Source organism: Pavona decussata, unplaced genomic scaffold, assembly GCF_977016875.1.
Source record: "Pavona decussata unplaced genomic scaffold, jaPavDecu1.1 SCAFFOLD_47, whole genome shotgun sequence".
Classification (NCBI taxonomy): domain Eukaryota; kingdom Metazoa; phylum Cnidaria; class Anthozoa; order Scleractinia; family Agariciidae; genus Pavona; species Pavona decussata.
The window spans coordinates 1,535,240-1,552,466 of record NW_028145469.1 but is presented as its reverse complement, the minus strand read 5'-3'; the positions used below and the strand labels follow the sequence as shown (position 1 = coordinate 1,552,466).

General features: G+C 38.8%; 1 protein-coding gene across 5 annotated transcripts in view; it reads left to right on the top strand.

Moving 5' to 3' along the window:
- LOC146482203 (uncharacterized) overlaps positions 1 to 11,678 on the top strand; it is a 99,202-nt gene extending 87,524 nt beyond the window's left edge. For all 5 annotated transcript variants that reach the window (XM_085107477.1, XM_085107474.1, XM_085107476.1 and 2 more), the window contains 11 exons: positions 651 to 832; positions 2,171 to 2,315; positions 3,669 to 3,850; positions 4,075 to 4,219; positions 4,742 to 4,923; positions 5,508 to 5,652; positions 7,587 to 7,754; positions 8,127 to 8,270; positions 8,849 to 9,031; positions 9,844 to 9,990; positions 10,598 to 11,678. In XM_085107477.1, coding sequence (XP_084963603.1) covers positions 651 to 832; positions 2,171 to 2,315; positions 3,669 to 3,850; positions 4,075 to 4,219; positions 4,742 to 4,923; positions 5,508 to 5,652; positions 7,587 to 7,754; positions 8,127 to 8,270; positions 8,849 to 9,031; positions 9,844 to 9,990; positions 10,598 to 10,846 — 1,872 coding nt within the window. In that variant the 3' untranslated portion in view covers positions 10,847 to 11,678. The remainder of the gene's footprint in view (positions 1 to 650; positions 833 to 2,170; positions 2,316 to 3,668; positions 3,851 to 4,074; positions 4,220 to 4,741; positions 4,924 to 5,507; positions 5,653 to 7,586; positions 7,755 to 8,126; positions 8,271 to 8,848; positions 9,032 to 9,843; positions 9,991 to 10,597) is intronic.
- The last annotated feature ends 5,549 nt before the right edge of the window (positions 11,679 to 17,227 follow it).

Below are 17,227 nucleotides of genomic sequence, written 5' to 3'. Positions count from 1 at the left end.
GACGAGGGGACCTAAAAGAGCGGAAGCTTGTATGTGTGATTAGGCCTCTTCAACCTAAGTATATTTACAGTATGATTACAATTATTTGCATGGTGAGGTAACCAAATGGCATAAGGTCAATAGCAAAAAAATAAACTAAAAAAATTTGTCGGGAGATTTGATGTTATTCATAGTCATTAATTATCATAGTCATGTTACCTTTTCCATCTTTTAAATGCCATAAAAAACCCACCACTCCCGCAAAACAGTGTTTTTCTGATAGGAAACATTTTTGTTTGCAGGGAAACCACAATGTATGGTCAGTGGGAAAGAGATTGTTAGAGAGATTAAGAATTACTTTTACGGCATACTTCAGAAATGACAACGTGGCCATGTTTATCCTACATTTGCCGCTCGTTGTTTTCATTTTCTCAGTAAAATTTGAGTAGTTCTGCGTTAGCATCAAAAGCCAGCATTATTTTGCATTTTTCTCATCTATGTGCTCATTTTGTTCAAGAAAACGTAAACGCGAATCTCACGTTTGCCCTTAGCCGTCATTTACGGAAAAAGTGAACAAACTTGATTGTGTCTCTGGACTTCTGTTGTACCCCAAATTTAATCTGACAAACGACCCATGTTAGTGAATACTATATTTTACTTTTAATTTCAAGGAATTCCAGGGTGACATGGTTAAGGAAGAAGCCAAATTTAATGACATTAAAAACCAATTTGAAGATGGCAAGGAGACCGGTATACTAAGAGACGAGGACGAGGCGCGAGTTAAGAGGAGGATAGGAGCACTGGATGAGAAATGGGCTGAACTGAACAGAGCACATGACGATAACCATCGAAGGTAAGGGGGCTGTGCCTTATTACAAACACTTCATTGTTACGTGCATAGCAGACAATAGAGTGTTTTCATTCACGTGACTACCGGCCATATTGGTTTACTGAAACAAAAGAAAGTATTTGCATAAAAATAGAGTTCAATTCCCAGAGGTTTAGTTTGGGACACCAACATGGCCGCCATTTCTTTGTTTTGGGACACCAACATGGCCGCCATGACGTCATGTGAAAACACTCTATAGCGATTATCTTCCGACATCATATTTCGATCATGCTATGTAAACGGCTGAAAGACGGTTTAACCTAGCAGGAAAATTTCACCTCTCGTTATTGGCAAAAAACAACGACAAATTGCCTACAACTCCTGACCTCAAATGACTGAAGAAATTATGTTAACCTTGGACGCCACTCAGTTTACGAAAAAAAATCAAACAATTTGACCTCTTTCGATCGGCTCTGGCGTGCGTTTTTTTAAACTTTTACGCGCACAACGTTCATTGCTAGAATTTGATTTTTAATAATTTTGAAAGCTAAAATGTTGAAATCTTTATAAGATTAAGAAACAAATTGAGATAGTTTAAACAAAAAGCTACCACCAATCGATAAGAAACGGACTGTCAACAATACTTCTCGGGTCCGAAAACTGTTCGGAAGTTTTAAGAAATGCCCCGAGCGAGCTTTTCTCAAACCCCCGCAAAACTATTTTACATGCACAAAATTCATTACCAAAAATTCAGTTTTTATTACTTTGAAAGCAAAACTGTTTTAAGTTTTACCAAGATTAAGAAACAAATTGAGTTAGTCAGAGTTGTACAAAGAAAAACCGGAAATCTTTAGAAAAGGGATAAGAAAATTACTTCTCGGGAGCATTGCGAAACGCACACCAGGCGAGTAACGTACAGTTTTATAACTGGCCATTATATTTTAAGTTGTCGAAATATGTTTTATTACCCGAGAAATGTCATTTTATATCCGACCACAGTTCAAGGTATAGTTAACAATCGAATTTGCACTCTTTTCATCGCTTGGTGTTTGTGTTGCCAGCTGGCTGACAAGCTGGCTGGCTAACTGGCTGACTGACCGACTGACTGACGGACTGACATATAGGTGATTTTAGCGGTCAGTTACGGATTCGCTGTTGCAATTCTCTGTCCTTTTGTCTATTCCAGATTCATCTAGGGGAAACCTGAATATTCGACGACATTGTAAATTTTACTCAGGTAGAGCGGCTTATTCATTCGAGGTGAATTTTATGATCAACCCGGGATTAAAAAAGAGTGCAGTAAGGAAGGGAAAAACTCAAGGGTTTGCTCGTTTTAATTGTGATTTACGTATTCTTTTACAGGTTAACTCAAGGGATGATAGTTCTCCATGAGGAGCTCATGGAGGAAATCTATGACTGGTTGAGCGATGCTGAAAAGCAAGCGGATTCTATAGCAGTGAATGAGGATGATATTAGCTCTGTCAAGGAAGAATACGGCAGACACAGGGTATGCATGATATTTATCAGAAGCGTATATGTACTTCAAATTTACTTGTCACTAACCACTGCATAATCTCATTGCTGGCTTAAATAGCCAGGGTTTTTTTCTATTCTAGTGTGCGGTCCAACCACAAATAAAATTGTAGTGGTGCATTAGCATCTCAAACGGGAGACGCACATCCCATTTAAGCCCTAACAGTGACGAGCATCAAATTTCTCCTTATCATATCAATGCTTGTTCAATCCCTGAGGTCATGAGAATTAAGGATATGTTCACCCAACGTGAATTTTCTTCGTATTTTCATAATTTGTCCCCAGTACTTTATAAGGAAGGTATGGAGACAAGATAGGGGAATTTGTTTATATAATTCGAAAGGCTTTTTGAAACGTAACCATGTTTGCAATCGTCTTACAGTATCTTCTACTCGGTAGAAACTAAAGAATTTACACTACATATTTCATTCACCGTTGTAGGAACAAATGAAAAAAGTTTTACATCTCAAAATATTTTTTGCACCACCAATTTTGTTTTCTAGCTAAAGTTGTGGATGACAAGTTGAAAATATCTTGAGCAATTTGCTGTTAATAAACCGTCCTCTAAAATATGCTGAGGAGGTTCACTTTGCCCTCATAAGTCAATTTCTCAGTAAATAAACCCTGAAGCCGGGCTAAAGATCATTCATTCCGAGTCTTTCCTCTGCCGCGTGTTTTTCCTAGGACAAGAGACGTTGCTCCAATTTATTTCTATTTAACAAACTGTTTAAGGGCGGCGCCTCCTTTTGCTACTGCGCATACGTTCTGCGCATCTCGGGATGGCCCGAGAAAAACTCGGAATTTGTAAGGACAGTGCACGTGGCTACAAATTCAAAGGTATTTTTTCGGGGTTAATGGGCCCTTTCCAGCCAACTGTCACTTGGTACAAAATCCACCATCCTGGAGAACAAGCTATGACTGGGATATCTAAGTTCGACTGGATGAGGTCGCTTTTGTTTTGGATGCCCCAGTACGCAACTTGCCCTACAACATGGCAGATTCTGTACCATGTGACCGTTAGCTGCAAAGGGCCTTTTCGCGGCGATGATCGCAGTCTTTACTTTACGTTTTGAGTAAACAAAGTTAAGTTGCACTTCAGCACAAGGTCACCCACACGGAGAAAAGTTTCTTGTCTGAAGAAACAAGGCAAGATTGTCGCCTCCTCCGTCCGAACGTCTACTGCGCAACCAGTTAAGCACAATAACCCCTTTTCTCTGCTTCCTGTTGTACCCATGGACAATGTACCTTATTTCTTATTGTTTCTTTCCAGTTACTAGCAGATGTGGTGTATCAAAACTGTCTTCTAATTATGATTTGTCTCCAACAGGAATTGAAGGAGGAAATTTCGTCATTCGAGCCGACGTTCAAGAAAGCAATTTCAATCAGCAATCGGTTGTTAAGCGAAAAGCTTGTGGATCCCGAGAGAGCTGAGAGTTATGAAAACGAGATTAACATTCTAGAGAAGAGGTGGACTAAACTGCAACTGAAAACCATGGACAATGGAACGAAGTGAGTATACTTGAAGACTGTTAAAGTATATAATAGATGTATTTTCCAGTTAGTGACACGGTGGCCATATTGGAGGAGCGAAACAATATAATGATTTTTCTTTGGGAAATAAATTATATCTTTATGCAAATATCTTTTACTGTTGGGTTTTTTCAACATGGCCACCATGAATCACAGTTTCTTTACAAACTAACCCCGTTATCTAAAATGTTTAATTTCTGCAGATTGTCTGGTGTCCTTGGAAGGTACATCACTACAAGACTAGATGAAGCAGAGGTGACGCTAACACAAGCAGAGACTAGTATTGACAGAGACGATGGGGATTATTTGGACCTTGAAGCCGCTAAGAAAGCGTTAGACGCATTCCAGGTTAGCTAACGTAAAACCCGTGAGGCAAAATCGAAACAAGTAAAGCAAAAGTTTCGCTGAATTAAGTAAGTTAAGGCCGCTGACTATGGAAAATTCCAAGGAGCTCAGAAGATAGACAGCCTGACTGTGAAATGCTTGGTACTTCAAAAACATTTTTCAGGTTTGCTTCGTTATCTGGTTCCTGTCTGGCAACAGTCCTGCAAGATTCAACGATCGATCTAACGTGGTACTTTTTCCTCCCTAGAAAACAGTTAAAACAAACTGGTGAAGGAATAAGTAATTTCGGTATGTTTTATCAAAGAAATTTGTCAACGAAAAAACGTTTGCGTCAAGCCTTTTAAGAGGTCTATTGAAAAGAAAGAAGACCAAGCTAAACCATGCGTTCGCGATCTGTGAAAGCTGAACTAAATGTAGCATTACTATTGGAAAACCAAGCGATATATCTGGTTACGATACTTAGATTGACTTACACGCGCAAATTATGAGAAAAATATCTTTTACTGGAAACTTTCGCTTTAACAGTTCAAAAAACAAGGCGTTTACGTGGCCCAAAGGAAAGTTGACGAGATTCTAAACGAGTCACGTGGTATTGTAAACGAGGACTTCTTTAAGGAGCATGAGCGAGACCACTTCCAAGGGAGAATTAACACGATCGATGAAAGGAACAAAGCACTCGAAGACAAAGCTGCCAAGGAGGAAAGGAGGTATGAGGGGTATTTTGATATAACCACCAGGGTCGGGTAGTTAGACGATTGGCGGTCATCCAGGCTAACAACCATGACCACTTATAGGTTTTCCTCCCAGCTTACCCAGGATTAATGCTTATAGCGCTTGGACAAAACTCGCCCCAAAGGTCACGGCGTCACTACTGCAGTGCAAATGTTTTTCAAAGTGATGTTGAGAATTTGAAAATAATGAGTTGGTTTTGCAGAGCATTTTAGGGCCGCCATGAACGTCGTTTATCTAACAGCTTAGGTGAAAAAGGATACCGTTTCGTTGTGCGCTTTTATCCAGGGGATTATGTCAGCAGGTACAGGGCACTGAATGACTTTTCAATTACAAATTTATTACAATTCTGTAATAGTTGAATTATTGCTTGACTGAACGAAAGCAATGAACGAGTTGAACTGTAGTGTGATGAACAAGAATGTAGTATTTTTACTCGTTTTTCAAAGTTGCTTTTGTGTGACTATTTCCTTCAAATGAGATCAACCGCGATCTCTTTTATTGCAGTTTGACATTCAGTATCATTTTCCTTTCTCTGATTATTGTTTCTGGTATTTATCAGGTTGCTGGACACATACATCTTGCTACTCAAACAAAACTTGCAAAAGATGAACGTTTGGCTTAATTTGGCGGAGGCCCGGATAAAGGCACAAGGCGAGATTGGGCCTGGTTACGATGATGTGAAGAAGCAGCTGGAAGATCATCAGGTAGGAAGACAAGTAGCTCCTAACTTCTACGATAGCCTATACAGACTCAAATGGTAGAGCCAACTGATAAATCACCATAAAAAACACCCCAGTACAGTACTGTTCAATAGCTTTCATTTGAACCCCCTGTGGAACATAATAAACAGTACCAGAATATCGTACTCATGGAACCAATAGTTAGTACCGCCTTGTCCAGCATAAAAAAAACACACACACACCACAAGAAAATATTGCTCTTCACGTTTCGTTTGAATGGTGACACGTCATCCAAGAAGTGGAAAATTTAAAGCGCTTTGTGCAGCTAAACAAACTGTACGCCCAGGAAAATATGGACTTTGAGTAACCATGCATGACAGGAACGCCAACAAAAAGGGTCACTTGAAAATATAAGTCCACTCTACTCTATTTTATTCAAACTTGCTCACTGACTTTTACAATGTGGCCGGACTATCCCAAAACTAAATTGATTGGAACGGCTTTCAGAAAGAATGACACAGAGAAAAGAGAATGAACAGAGAATGAAACTTTTTACTTTATTTATTCACGTTCTCCAAAAAAAACCCTCGAATTTGGTTATTTCAGTTTATTGGTTTGCCGAGGACGGTGAGAAAAAGTATCAAAATTTGTAACGCTCTTACAGGGCCATGGTTTTGCTCAATCTCATTCTTTTTGCTGTCACCAAAGTAGCTGCCCAATATTGCCCAGCACGTCTTATTTGAATGACACTGGAAAATTACGGTCAAAGAAAACATGGTAAACCTTGCAGAGATGGTGGTTGTATTCTTGTTTCATTAAAAAAAAAATAGTCTCTGCGAAAAGTTGATCACCCACGACTTGCTCCCGTCGGCCTTGTAGCCTAGTCGGTAGAGCAAGTTCAAATCCGAAGGTCGTGGGTTCGATTCTCGCCATGGTCGGAGATTTTTTTCTTTGCCTTGTGCGATCTTCCATTTTCTTAGTTGGGCTAACGCTCAGTGGGAAATTCATAGCCAGCTGGTTTGCCTCCTGCCAGTTGGTATTTTTAACATGTTATGTTTGATTTGATTAATATTTGTTTCCCGTTATTTTTTAGTGGAATGCCTGTAAACTAGCTTTGGGTAGCTAAGTGCATTTCCACTATAAAGAAAAGCATTTATTATTATTATTATTATTATTATTATTATTATTATTATTATTATTATTATTATTATTATGGGTTCACTTTAATAGCACTTTAACATACACTTAGGGGAGCAGGGATGGCGCAGTAGTGAGAACACTCGCCTCCCACCAGTGTGGCCCGGGTTCGATTACCGGGCTTGGCGTCATATGTGGGTTGAGTTTGTAGGTTGTTCTCGTCCTTGCTCCGAGAGGTTTTTCTCTGGGTACTCCGGTTTTTCCCCCTCCTCAAAAACCAACACATCCAATCCGATCCGGAATCTGACGGCCACAGGTTTGTCAGTTCTAACAGACTGTTAAGTGTCACCCTCGTTAACCAAAGTCGATTTATTTTTTTACAATAACTGTCCAAATTCCCGCGCGCTGATTGGCTCGCAGCTATTGTCTATAAGAGTACAGACAATAAAAATGACGTCAGATGTAACGCGCGTGCTTTCTCAACGAAAAAATAGTCAATTCCGCTCGTACTTTTTCCATGTTATTGTAAAAAACAAATCGACGGCAGTTTTCTATGGTCTATACTCTTATAGACCATAAAATGACGCCATAAAATGTCCAAAACTTGGCAGTGAAACCACTCGCCTGCGGCTCGTGGTTCCACTTGAGTTTTGAACATTTTTTGACGTCATTTTATGGTCTATAAGAGTATAGACCATAGAAAACTGCCGTCGATTTGTTAAATATATTTATTTCTTTCCTACAGAGTTAATTCTCTGATCCATCATTTGTGTCCTTAGTGCTAGCAGTTACATTTTTCTTTTCTTAAATTTGCCTTGCAGACTTTCCAAGAAGAACTTCGCGACCATTCCATGATTTCCATGATTCTCGGTGTAGACGTTACCCACCCAGCTATCAATGAGAGCACGCATCAACAGGTGAAGTCACTCAGTGATCGATGGAGCAAAGTGTGGAACTGGTCCGAACAGCGAAAAGCGCAACTTCTTAAGGTAATTTGTTAATCTTAAAGTTCATAAATCGACGATGGTGCATAAAAAGGCTGTTGTGTAATTACTTGTGCAAAACCCTCTTTCCTCTGAGGACAAGTCACAAGAAATGCATGAAGGACGAGAGGTTAGAAATTCTCCCGTTTCAGCGTAACGCCGAATTTGTCAAGTATTCACACTAGCTCTGTAAGTTAGTGGAATTTCCAAAATTGTCTAGAAGTGAGGTGAACATAAACATCCTGTGGATCCGACTTCAGCTCTTTTTCAGTTGTGGTTCAGTCTTTAGAATTACAATTGCGTAGTAACTAGTTTCTTTTGCCGTAGGTCGGAGTTTCTTATTTCGTCTAAGCCCTGACAAATATCTTTCTATCAAAGGTTTTAAGTAACTGGCAAAGATTCCGTGACGAACAATTAATATTGCTCAACTGGTTATCAAGCAAAGAGAAGGCGCTGAAAGACATGGGAAGAACAGATCTGGCCGATGAGGAGGAAGTGAAAGATCACCTGGAAAAACTCAGGGTAAGTAATCTGCCTTTAAAGTAACGATGGAACTATCTTAATGCAAAACACTTTTCACGCAGTAAAAAAAAACCCTGTTGATAAACCTATGGGCTCCAATTTGCTCAACTTGGTTTCTTTTGTATGAATCTATGATTACGAGTATCACTTTCCCTACCTAGATAAGATACAAGTCCATCACAGGGTTTCTAGATTATTATTGCGTTCGATGTAGAAAGAACGCACTCCTAATACAGACTGGAGTTGAGATTGTATGGAACAACATTGAATGAATGGATCTTGGGACGCGTTTCTGGCATCCCCCGCAGATTTTGCAGGGGCGGATGACATCATCACCAACTTGACAAAGGAGAGGGAGCCTGGGATCGAGAGCATCGATCGCACTCCCTACTCTTTGATTATTACTAGTATAGGTATATTATATAAGTATCCCTACCAGTTTCCTTGTGCACATTTCTACGCGTGCGTGGGGAGAGAAGCCAACCTTGTTCCCCACATTTTTTGACAACGTAAGATTGAATATGTGATGACATATAATATATTGTAATTCCATATAATATATTGTAATTCAATGCTAGGTTATAGAAAAGGAGTTGGACGAGCAAGGAATACGCCTGCAATCGTTGCACAAAGCTGGTGAAGACTTACTGAAGAATGTGGATGAGTCTGATCCAGCAGCAAAGGAGATCAATACTCAACTGAAAGATTTCGACGACTGTTGGACTGACATTGCAAAGCAAGTTATTAACAGAATACAACAGGTTAGAATGAAGCAAAAACAAGACAACAACAACAACAACAACAATATATTATAAGAGAAGACACTTTTTACAATATTAGTAACCCACAATTAGCAAGGGCTATTCAAGGTGGGTAGCATTGATAGTAAAGGCCTTTGATACAAGGGCACTCTCCTTGAGATTATGCTCTATTTTGGCCAAAACCGCTAAAATATTTGGCAAAGTGCACTTCTCTAACATAAAATTTCTCTTACAGTACTGGGAGTGCTCTAAGTGGAAGTGGTTAGAAGGTTTCTATGGCGCTTTTGACTTCTTGTTTGAATCCTAAAGTTATTATTATGAACAACGAAATTTCACATACTTTCCTGTAGCTTTATTCGTTGTCGGGACGATTTTTAGGGGGTTGATCGAATTTAGTCAAGTTTAACAGAAATGACGTTAAGATTTATTCATTCATTCGTTCGTTCGTTCGTTCGTTCGTTCGTTCTTTCGTCCATTCATCCATCCATTCATTCATTCATTCATTCATTCATTCATTCATTCATTCATTCATTCATTCATTCATTCATTCATTTGTTCGTTCGTTCGTTCATTCATTCATTCATTCATTCATTCATTTATTCATGTGTTCGTTCGTTCGTTCGTTCATTCATTCATTCATTTACTCGTTCTCGTTCATTCATCCATCCATCCATCCATCCATCCATCCATTCATTTATTCATTCATTCGTTCGTTCGTTCGTTCGTTCGTTCGTTCGTTCAATCAATCAATCAATCAATCAATCAATCATTTATTTTTTTGCCTGTTCGTTTATTTTTGCATATTGTTATAGCTCGAGACCTCCCAAAGCAAACTGAAGGAGTTTCATATTGAGATGGATGCCACAAATGAATGGATGGATGACACGGAGAAGTTGCTCAAGTCGTTTAATGTGGGAATGGAACCAGAAGAGGCTAGCAAGGTGCAGGAAAAGACAGAGGTCAGTTTCGTTCTACCTTGTAGGGTTATGGTGTCGTGTGTTACACGTATCTTGTGTAACTATTGTAACTAGTCACTTTTGTGAATCCAACAAATAGATGAGTGAATGGGCGAGCTAAAAACCCAACATTCCATTAGGGGGAGCAGGGATGGCGCAGTGGTGAGAGCACTCGCCACCCACCAATGTGGCCCGGGTTCGATTCCCGGCGTAATATGTGGGTTGAGTTTGTTGTCGGTTCTCGTCCTTGCTACCAGAGGTTTTCTTCGGGTACTCCGGTTTTTCCCCTCTCCTCAAAAAACAACATTTCAAAATTCTAATTCGATCTAGAATCTGAAGGCCACAGGTTTATAGCCGTAGCAGACTGTTAAGTATCACCCTCGCTAAGCAAAGTTGATTTATGTATTTAATATGGATATACGCTTCAAGGCTAGAAAGTTAGACGAAAAAGTGTAGAGAAAGTGAGCCTGTAAGTTAGCAACTCTGGAAAACTGCTTTTTTCTTATTTGACCCCGTCAGCATGGCTTAGCGAACAGGTACACTCAAGATTGCCCCTATGATAAATGTAAATTGATACAAAAAGGGTTGATATACATTTATCTCCTTACAGATCAAATGTGAAGAACGATCCCGATACGCGGCAAAAGTTGATCGAATCAACAGACTTGGTAAAGACCTAGCAGGCGAAATAGATGAGCCTTCTCACGACGCCATTCAGGATGAACTCGAGCCTTTCAATGCCCGTTGGAGCGATGTTTCCAGTCAGCTGGAGAATTTCAGCGATAAGGGTTACCCTCAACAGCACAATGAGTGCTGCCTCGTTCGACTCTGGAAAAGGAAGTTTGGAGTTTTCCAGTGATCGCTTAAATCTCACCGGCGAACTCGACAAAGATTAGTTTGATGACAATTTCGTCACTGGCAAACAATTATGGTGCTACACGTGCCTTGTTTGAGAAGAACTGTCTAAGTTGGAAAACATAACACAACCTGCCTTGAAACTTTTGCAATGCTGCTTTGGTAATGGGCAATTTTCTTTCCCTTTCTCCATGCTCCTCACTTACGAAAACTCTTTCCTTCCCGATAACCTACTCTACATTATTATACGCTGGAATTCAACAAAGTTCTTAATGGGTCTTTGGACTGTCAAAGCAACGTAGTTCTTAATTACTCAATGAAACTGCAAGAACCATGCTCTTCAAGCAAGGTCAAAATTGGAGATAACTCTAATATGGTACTGCAGCCTAGTTATTCATAACATTGGTATATCACCCGTCAAACGCGATATTTTTTAAGAGACATTATAACATGGGTGGGTAGAGGTAAAAAAATATGCAGCACTTTTTTAAAAAGTGTCCTCTTTTTAAAGCAAATAACCAAATCTCAAAGAACATGTGCATGGGGAATCCCTACCATGCTTTTTAAGAACATTACCTACTGCTTAGCACTTTCATTTTTCTGAGAGACCAGCTGAACAGGCGCACTTTTATATTTAAGCCCGAGGTTTATAACGTATTTAAAGGTGTGAACTTTCCTTAGCTGCGATAGCTAGTAAAAAAGTCTTATAGTATTTGTACCGTTTATTTTTTAATTGTCTCCTTTGCGTCGAGGCAAGATTATTTTCTAGACTTTTATGATTTGTTTCAAACATTATCGTAACTTTGTAAAGCTTCAATAAAGCAATTTGCGGATCAGCTCAGATTGGTCATGTTCACCTACCTAGTACATACTTCTCGTCATTCGCCTATTTTTTTCTATTTTAGTTATAGTTTTTATGTGTTTGTCTGGTGTGTTGGTTTGTTTTTTTGTTTCCTTTGTTTGATTACTTGGTGAGTTCAGATACGATGGCAATACCCTCTATCGGGTAAGGGACCGCCCTCGAACTTAGCTAGCTGCCCTTAGAGCTTACCTTCTTCACCAGCTGTTCATTTTGAGACGTTCTCTCAGCTTCGAATAATTTCCTCCAGTATCAAATAGTGCCACCTCAAGAGGTTTGTTGACAAAATATTCCAAAATGAAATGCACTGATACCCAAAGTTAAGCGCCACAAAATGTTCAAATGGTAGAGCACCGGGTTGCTGAGCTGGAAATACATCGATTCCGCAATAACTGAGCATTAAATTTTTTGCACATCTCCTGAGTCAAAACAAAATCCTACCTAGAGTTTACTCAATCTATCTTGGCTGCGTATTCTGTCAAATTGTTCTTCGCTTACTATGTTCAAACGTTCCGTAAGTGCGAGATGTAATAGAGACGTCAAGGTAAGATTAATTGACATAGTTCGGAAATTCGTTGGCGAGAACAGCAGAAAGTTCCGAACTGTTTCACAAGATATCTCGGTTTCAGTCCTCCATTACAATTGGTAGCATCGGTTCAAAACCTCGCTCAAGCCTTAACCAGTAAAAACTTACATGTTACATCCAATCATTTTCCCGGTTGTATGTAGTCCAGGAAAAAATAACGACAAAATGTAAGAATTAGTTGGACTTGTAGATCTCTAGATATGTGATCCTGCGTACGTGTGACGACAACCACACCCAAGATAAGAGTACTGCAAAGAAGTGTTAAGTTACAACACATTAACTTACATTGCCTGATTCACTTAGTACGAATATTCTCTGCTGTCTATTTCATGAACCATATTTTCACATAATATGTTATATCTTGCTTTTACAACTGAAGTCTTAAATTATAGAAAAGTTTGAGCGGAAAAGACACAGATTTTCTTATAATGTTGGAATTTCGAACTTTCTCCTGGTAGAATTGACCTAACTTGATGTTGATTAATTTCAAGTATCAAAAGGTACAACACTTCACTCAGAAAGGGTGGGGAAGTAAGGAATTTTGGGGCTTTTAAGCCAAATTATAAAAAAATTGGCCGAGAAATTGAGTGATTTCGGAAGACTTTTGGGGGCTAAAGACGAGGGCCAATTCCGCTAATCCCAAATTACTCCGGGAAATAATTTAATTGATGTCATGCTTTAATGAAGTTCCGGTATAAAAGGAGCCTGGCCTGATCATTCTCACCTTCAGCTGTCAATCAACCATCCCAGCGTAAAAAAATTGACACAGGTCTTTTCTTACGGTCCTTACCGATAGATTTGGCTTAATTTTAAGAATAGACCCCGTTAAACAAATTAGAACTTGAAATCTTACATTGCTGTTGTGATATGCGATTTTAAGGCATATTATATCTTGCCACAACTGAACGGGTCTAAGCGGCGTCTAAATTTGCATATCACGCCCACAAAGGTGTGACATGTAGAAGAGGCTTGCTCTTTTTTAGCGGAAATTCTTGTTTAAAAAGCTTGTGTCAGATGGTTAAACAAAATATAAAGAGATGCTATGTATGGTAATATGCCTGCGATTTTTGGGTTCAGCTAGCTTAAACAGTTTTGGTCAATCAGGATTTTTTTTTCGGTGGGGGGGGGGGGGAGTTTTTATGAACCTTGCCTTTATTCATGCTTTCCTCCTTATTTTTAATCCCAGTACTCCCTCTCTGGGTTCTTCATGGACACCTTACTGCTAACTTTTCACAATCTACGAACATGGTCATTTAACTCAGAAAACAATTGGCACCATTCTTCAACCACAAGATGTTTTCCGTATCACGGTTGTTTATTCAACAAACAACTGAAAATGTCATGGTGTTGCATTATGTTTTTAGCCTTTTGCTTGACAGCTAAATGGTGTCAACTGCAATGAAAACAGAAACAATACGCATTATATTATATATAGTATCATATCATATCATATATCATATCATATCATATCATATCATCATATCATATCATATCATATCATATTATATTATATTATATTATATTATATTATATCATATCATATCATATCATATCATATCATATCATATCATATCATATCATATCATATCATATCATATCATATCATATCATATCATATCATATCATATCATATATCATATCATATCATATCAGACTTGGGCATTACCGCGCATGTTTCAGAGACGATTAAGCAACGATAATTCTAAAAAATTTAAATACATGATAATGTGAGGCGCTGTTTTCCTTAATTGAAGCTTGCTTATCTTTGGAAAATGCGCGCTTAGCCCAAATTTTCTTTTTGGATTCCAATACCTTTGGAAAGATCTACTTTTCCTGAATAGTTAAATACCGCGCAAAAATATCTTTCTATTAGTGGGCACCGTCCTTAAGAAAGTCGCGTTTTTCAAATCATCCTGGAATACACACAACGTGTGCGCAATGAGAAAGGAAGCGCCCTCTAAAAGAAAATTTGTCAGCCTATGTGATGGCGACATTTCGGGGTCGGATTCGCAAAATACTATCTGATATATATAGACGGCACCTAGAGCTGATCAATCTTTGAAAATGGCTTCAACTTCGCGTTTTCGTGAAGTTTCTGAAGACGACAAAGAGGGTGTTTTTGTGCTATTCCAGAGGAAACCAAGGAAGCCACAAAGTATGGAGTGAAGATTTTCAAAGGTAAGCGCAGAAAAATTTCCAAAATAAAAAAATGTGGAGATTCCAGATAACACGCGTTTCTACCAATATCTGAGGGATGCATCTGGGCTAAAAAGTGAGAAGTCACGTTTTCTGTTTGCGATGCCTCTTCTTTTCCTTTTCTTTTTTTTTTTTACATGTTTGCTAGAATACGTTTTCAATTCACAATTTGTTCACATTTCAAACCTTAATTTTAAGGAAAATGTTTTACCTTGGCACAGCAAAAGGTATATATTTCGAGAGGATGGTACCATGTATGCCCCGTTGGCAAAGTAGAGGGTTCCATCATGCATGGTTGGGGTTACAACTATTGTAGCAAGTCTTCACCTTTTTTACTGCTTGAAAGGTGGCACTAGAGTGAAATATGGGAAGATGGGAGGGCAGAGGGCAGAGACGAAAGGTTCGAAACCACGAGCGGCCTTTTTGCTTGGCGCGGCATGTACTGTCGACTAACGATCATCATCAATCAGCTGATTTCATTCGCAACTGTCGATCGCTTTACCAAACGTTCATAACGGCTTTTAAATTCGAAGCATTGGAAAATTCAGTACAAAGTTGCTGCAGTTGTGGAACCAGACGGTCGAGAGAGAAAATTTTGAGGTTAATGATTTTCGTATTCGTATGGCGTATCTTTATTGCGAGATTCGTCAGACTTCGTTTTTGCAGCCTAGAGATTTTTGCACCCCTCTCTCCCCTCCCTTGCACTCACCTTCCCGACTTTTCATTCTTTTTCCAACTTCCACAGGGTCAAAAAGGTGAAAACATAGAGAATCTTAAGGTAGCTCTTGCTACGCAGCCAGGTATCCGCACGCTATTTATTTCCTTCTTAAGTTAGATGGAGCGTCTATTAGAAGAGGGCGCCTGTCTATTTTTTCTTAGGGGAGGGGGGGGGGGGGAGGTTTACTGGATTTTATACGTTCAATAAGAAGGAAAGCGTCTATTGGATCATTTCACTAACTAAAATAGTTGTCATTCAGTTCATGAGCTCCTTTGCGTGATCACGTTCCATATTACTAAATCCTGGATCCTAACGGAATAAAGTAAAAAGATGTAGAAAATTGACTTTGCCCGTTATTTTTCCTTAAATTTGCTTTGATTACTCATCTTCACGTCTCTTAATTACCTTTGCATCAAACTCCGGATGCATTAAGCAGCAGAACTCATCCGGGTCGCACAAATCTTTTTCATTGCCGTGCGAATCAGTAAAACTTGATTCAAGTTTTAGGAAGCCATGGGGGCAGTCTTCCTTGTCTAAGTCTTTGTGAAGGCAAGCCACCCAATTGCTCTCAATTCTGTTAGCATCTTTTTCTCCCCCACATCTACCGTCTACCAGAAGGTCTGTTAATGGGAAAAAACGTACAATGTATTTAGAAATCCAACCTAGCCAGTGCCTTGAAAACAAATTACATTACTGAGAAGACTCTCCGAAATGGCAGATTCGCGTTAACAAATTGTCAAGAACGTATCTCAAAGACTTGAGGCTTTAAAATGTCAGTAGAGTACTGGAACTGGATCCCAAGTATCGCGTGCGACTCTTCATTTTATGTTTAAATTACTGATCCAACCACCGTTTCAATTACTGTATTTCTGTGTGAGGTGCGAAGGTGATATCCCGTTTTCGGGCGGTTTTCAGTTGAGGAAAACGCGAACAGCCAAATTAGGGCTGAGATATTTCGTTCAGTTCGTTCAACTTCATCAGCCAGAATAAATGCATAAATGTCAAGAAGAGGTAATTTATCGGTATCATAAGTTCTTTATCCTGCGCATGCGTAGCCGTCGTTTCCTTTCGAAGCGAAAGCGCCAATTAACGAAAAATGAAAGGAAACCACCTCTGCTACGCTGGTTATAAGGTACACTTACCTGAGAATTGTGATAAAATAAGCATATGTAGTAATAACGCCTTGATGACCTTCATTGTTGATATCTAAGAGTTAATGCACATGTGAGATAAGTAATTGTTGAGTCTAACTATAGAGCTTATTAAAAGTGACTTCCTTCAGGTTTTTTATATAGCGAGGCTCTCGCCAAAGAAATCACTTTGAACTTTAATTCAGTATAGGCTTAAATACCATGGACCAATCATGAGAAAAATGATTTTGTCAGGACAAAATTAATAAATATAATGATGACAGTGATAACTACTAACAATGACAATGATGTTAATGATGACAATGACAATGTCAATTGCATTATCATGATCATCATAACAATGACAGTTATAATGACAATGATACTGGTAATGACAATAACAATCACAATGATAATGACAATAATAATAACAATAACAATAACTGAATGACAGTGACAATGATAATAACAGGGATAATAACAATGAAGATCGCTATGATAATGACAATGACAAAGGTAGTTCTCCCCATTCTCACATATGGTCTTGCTGTGTACGGCGCTTCTGATTCTGATTTAAATGTCATACAGCGTTTTTTAGATAGGTGCCATAAGCGTCATTTTACCTCTTCAACAGTCAGCATCCTTGATCTTTTAGAACAGCAAGATAAATCCGCTTTTAAAAGAGCTATTAATAATCATATGCTACAGGTGCAATCATTCCTAATGAAAAAGAACCAGTATATAATTTCCATAGGAGAAGGTGTTACCTTCCTAAGATAAAAACGGAGAGATTCAAGAAAACTTTTGTAAATAGACTTATTTTTAATAATAATTTAGTACAGTATTTTTACATCCTGTTTTATTGTTGTATTTTATTGTGTATTTTTACTTTTTTA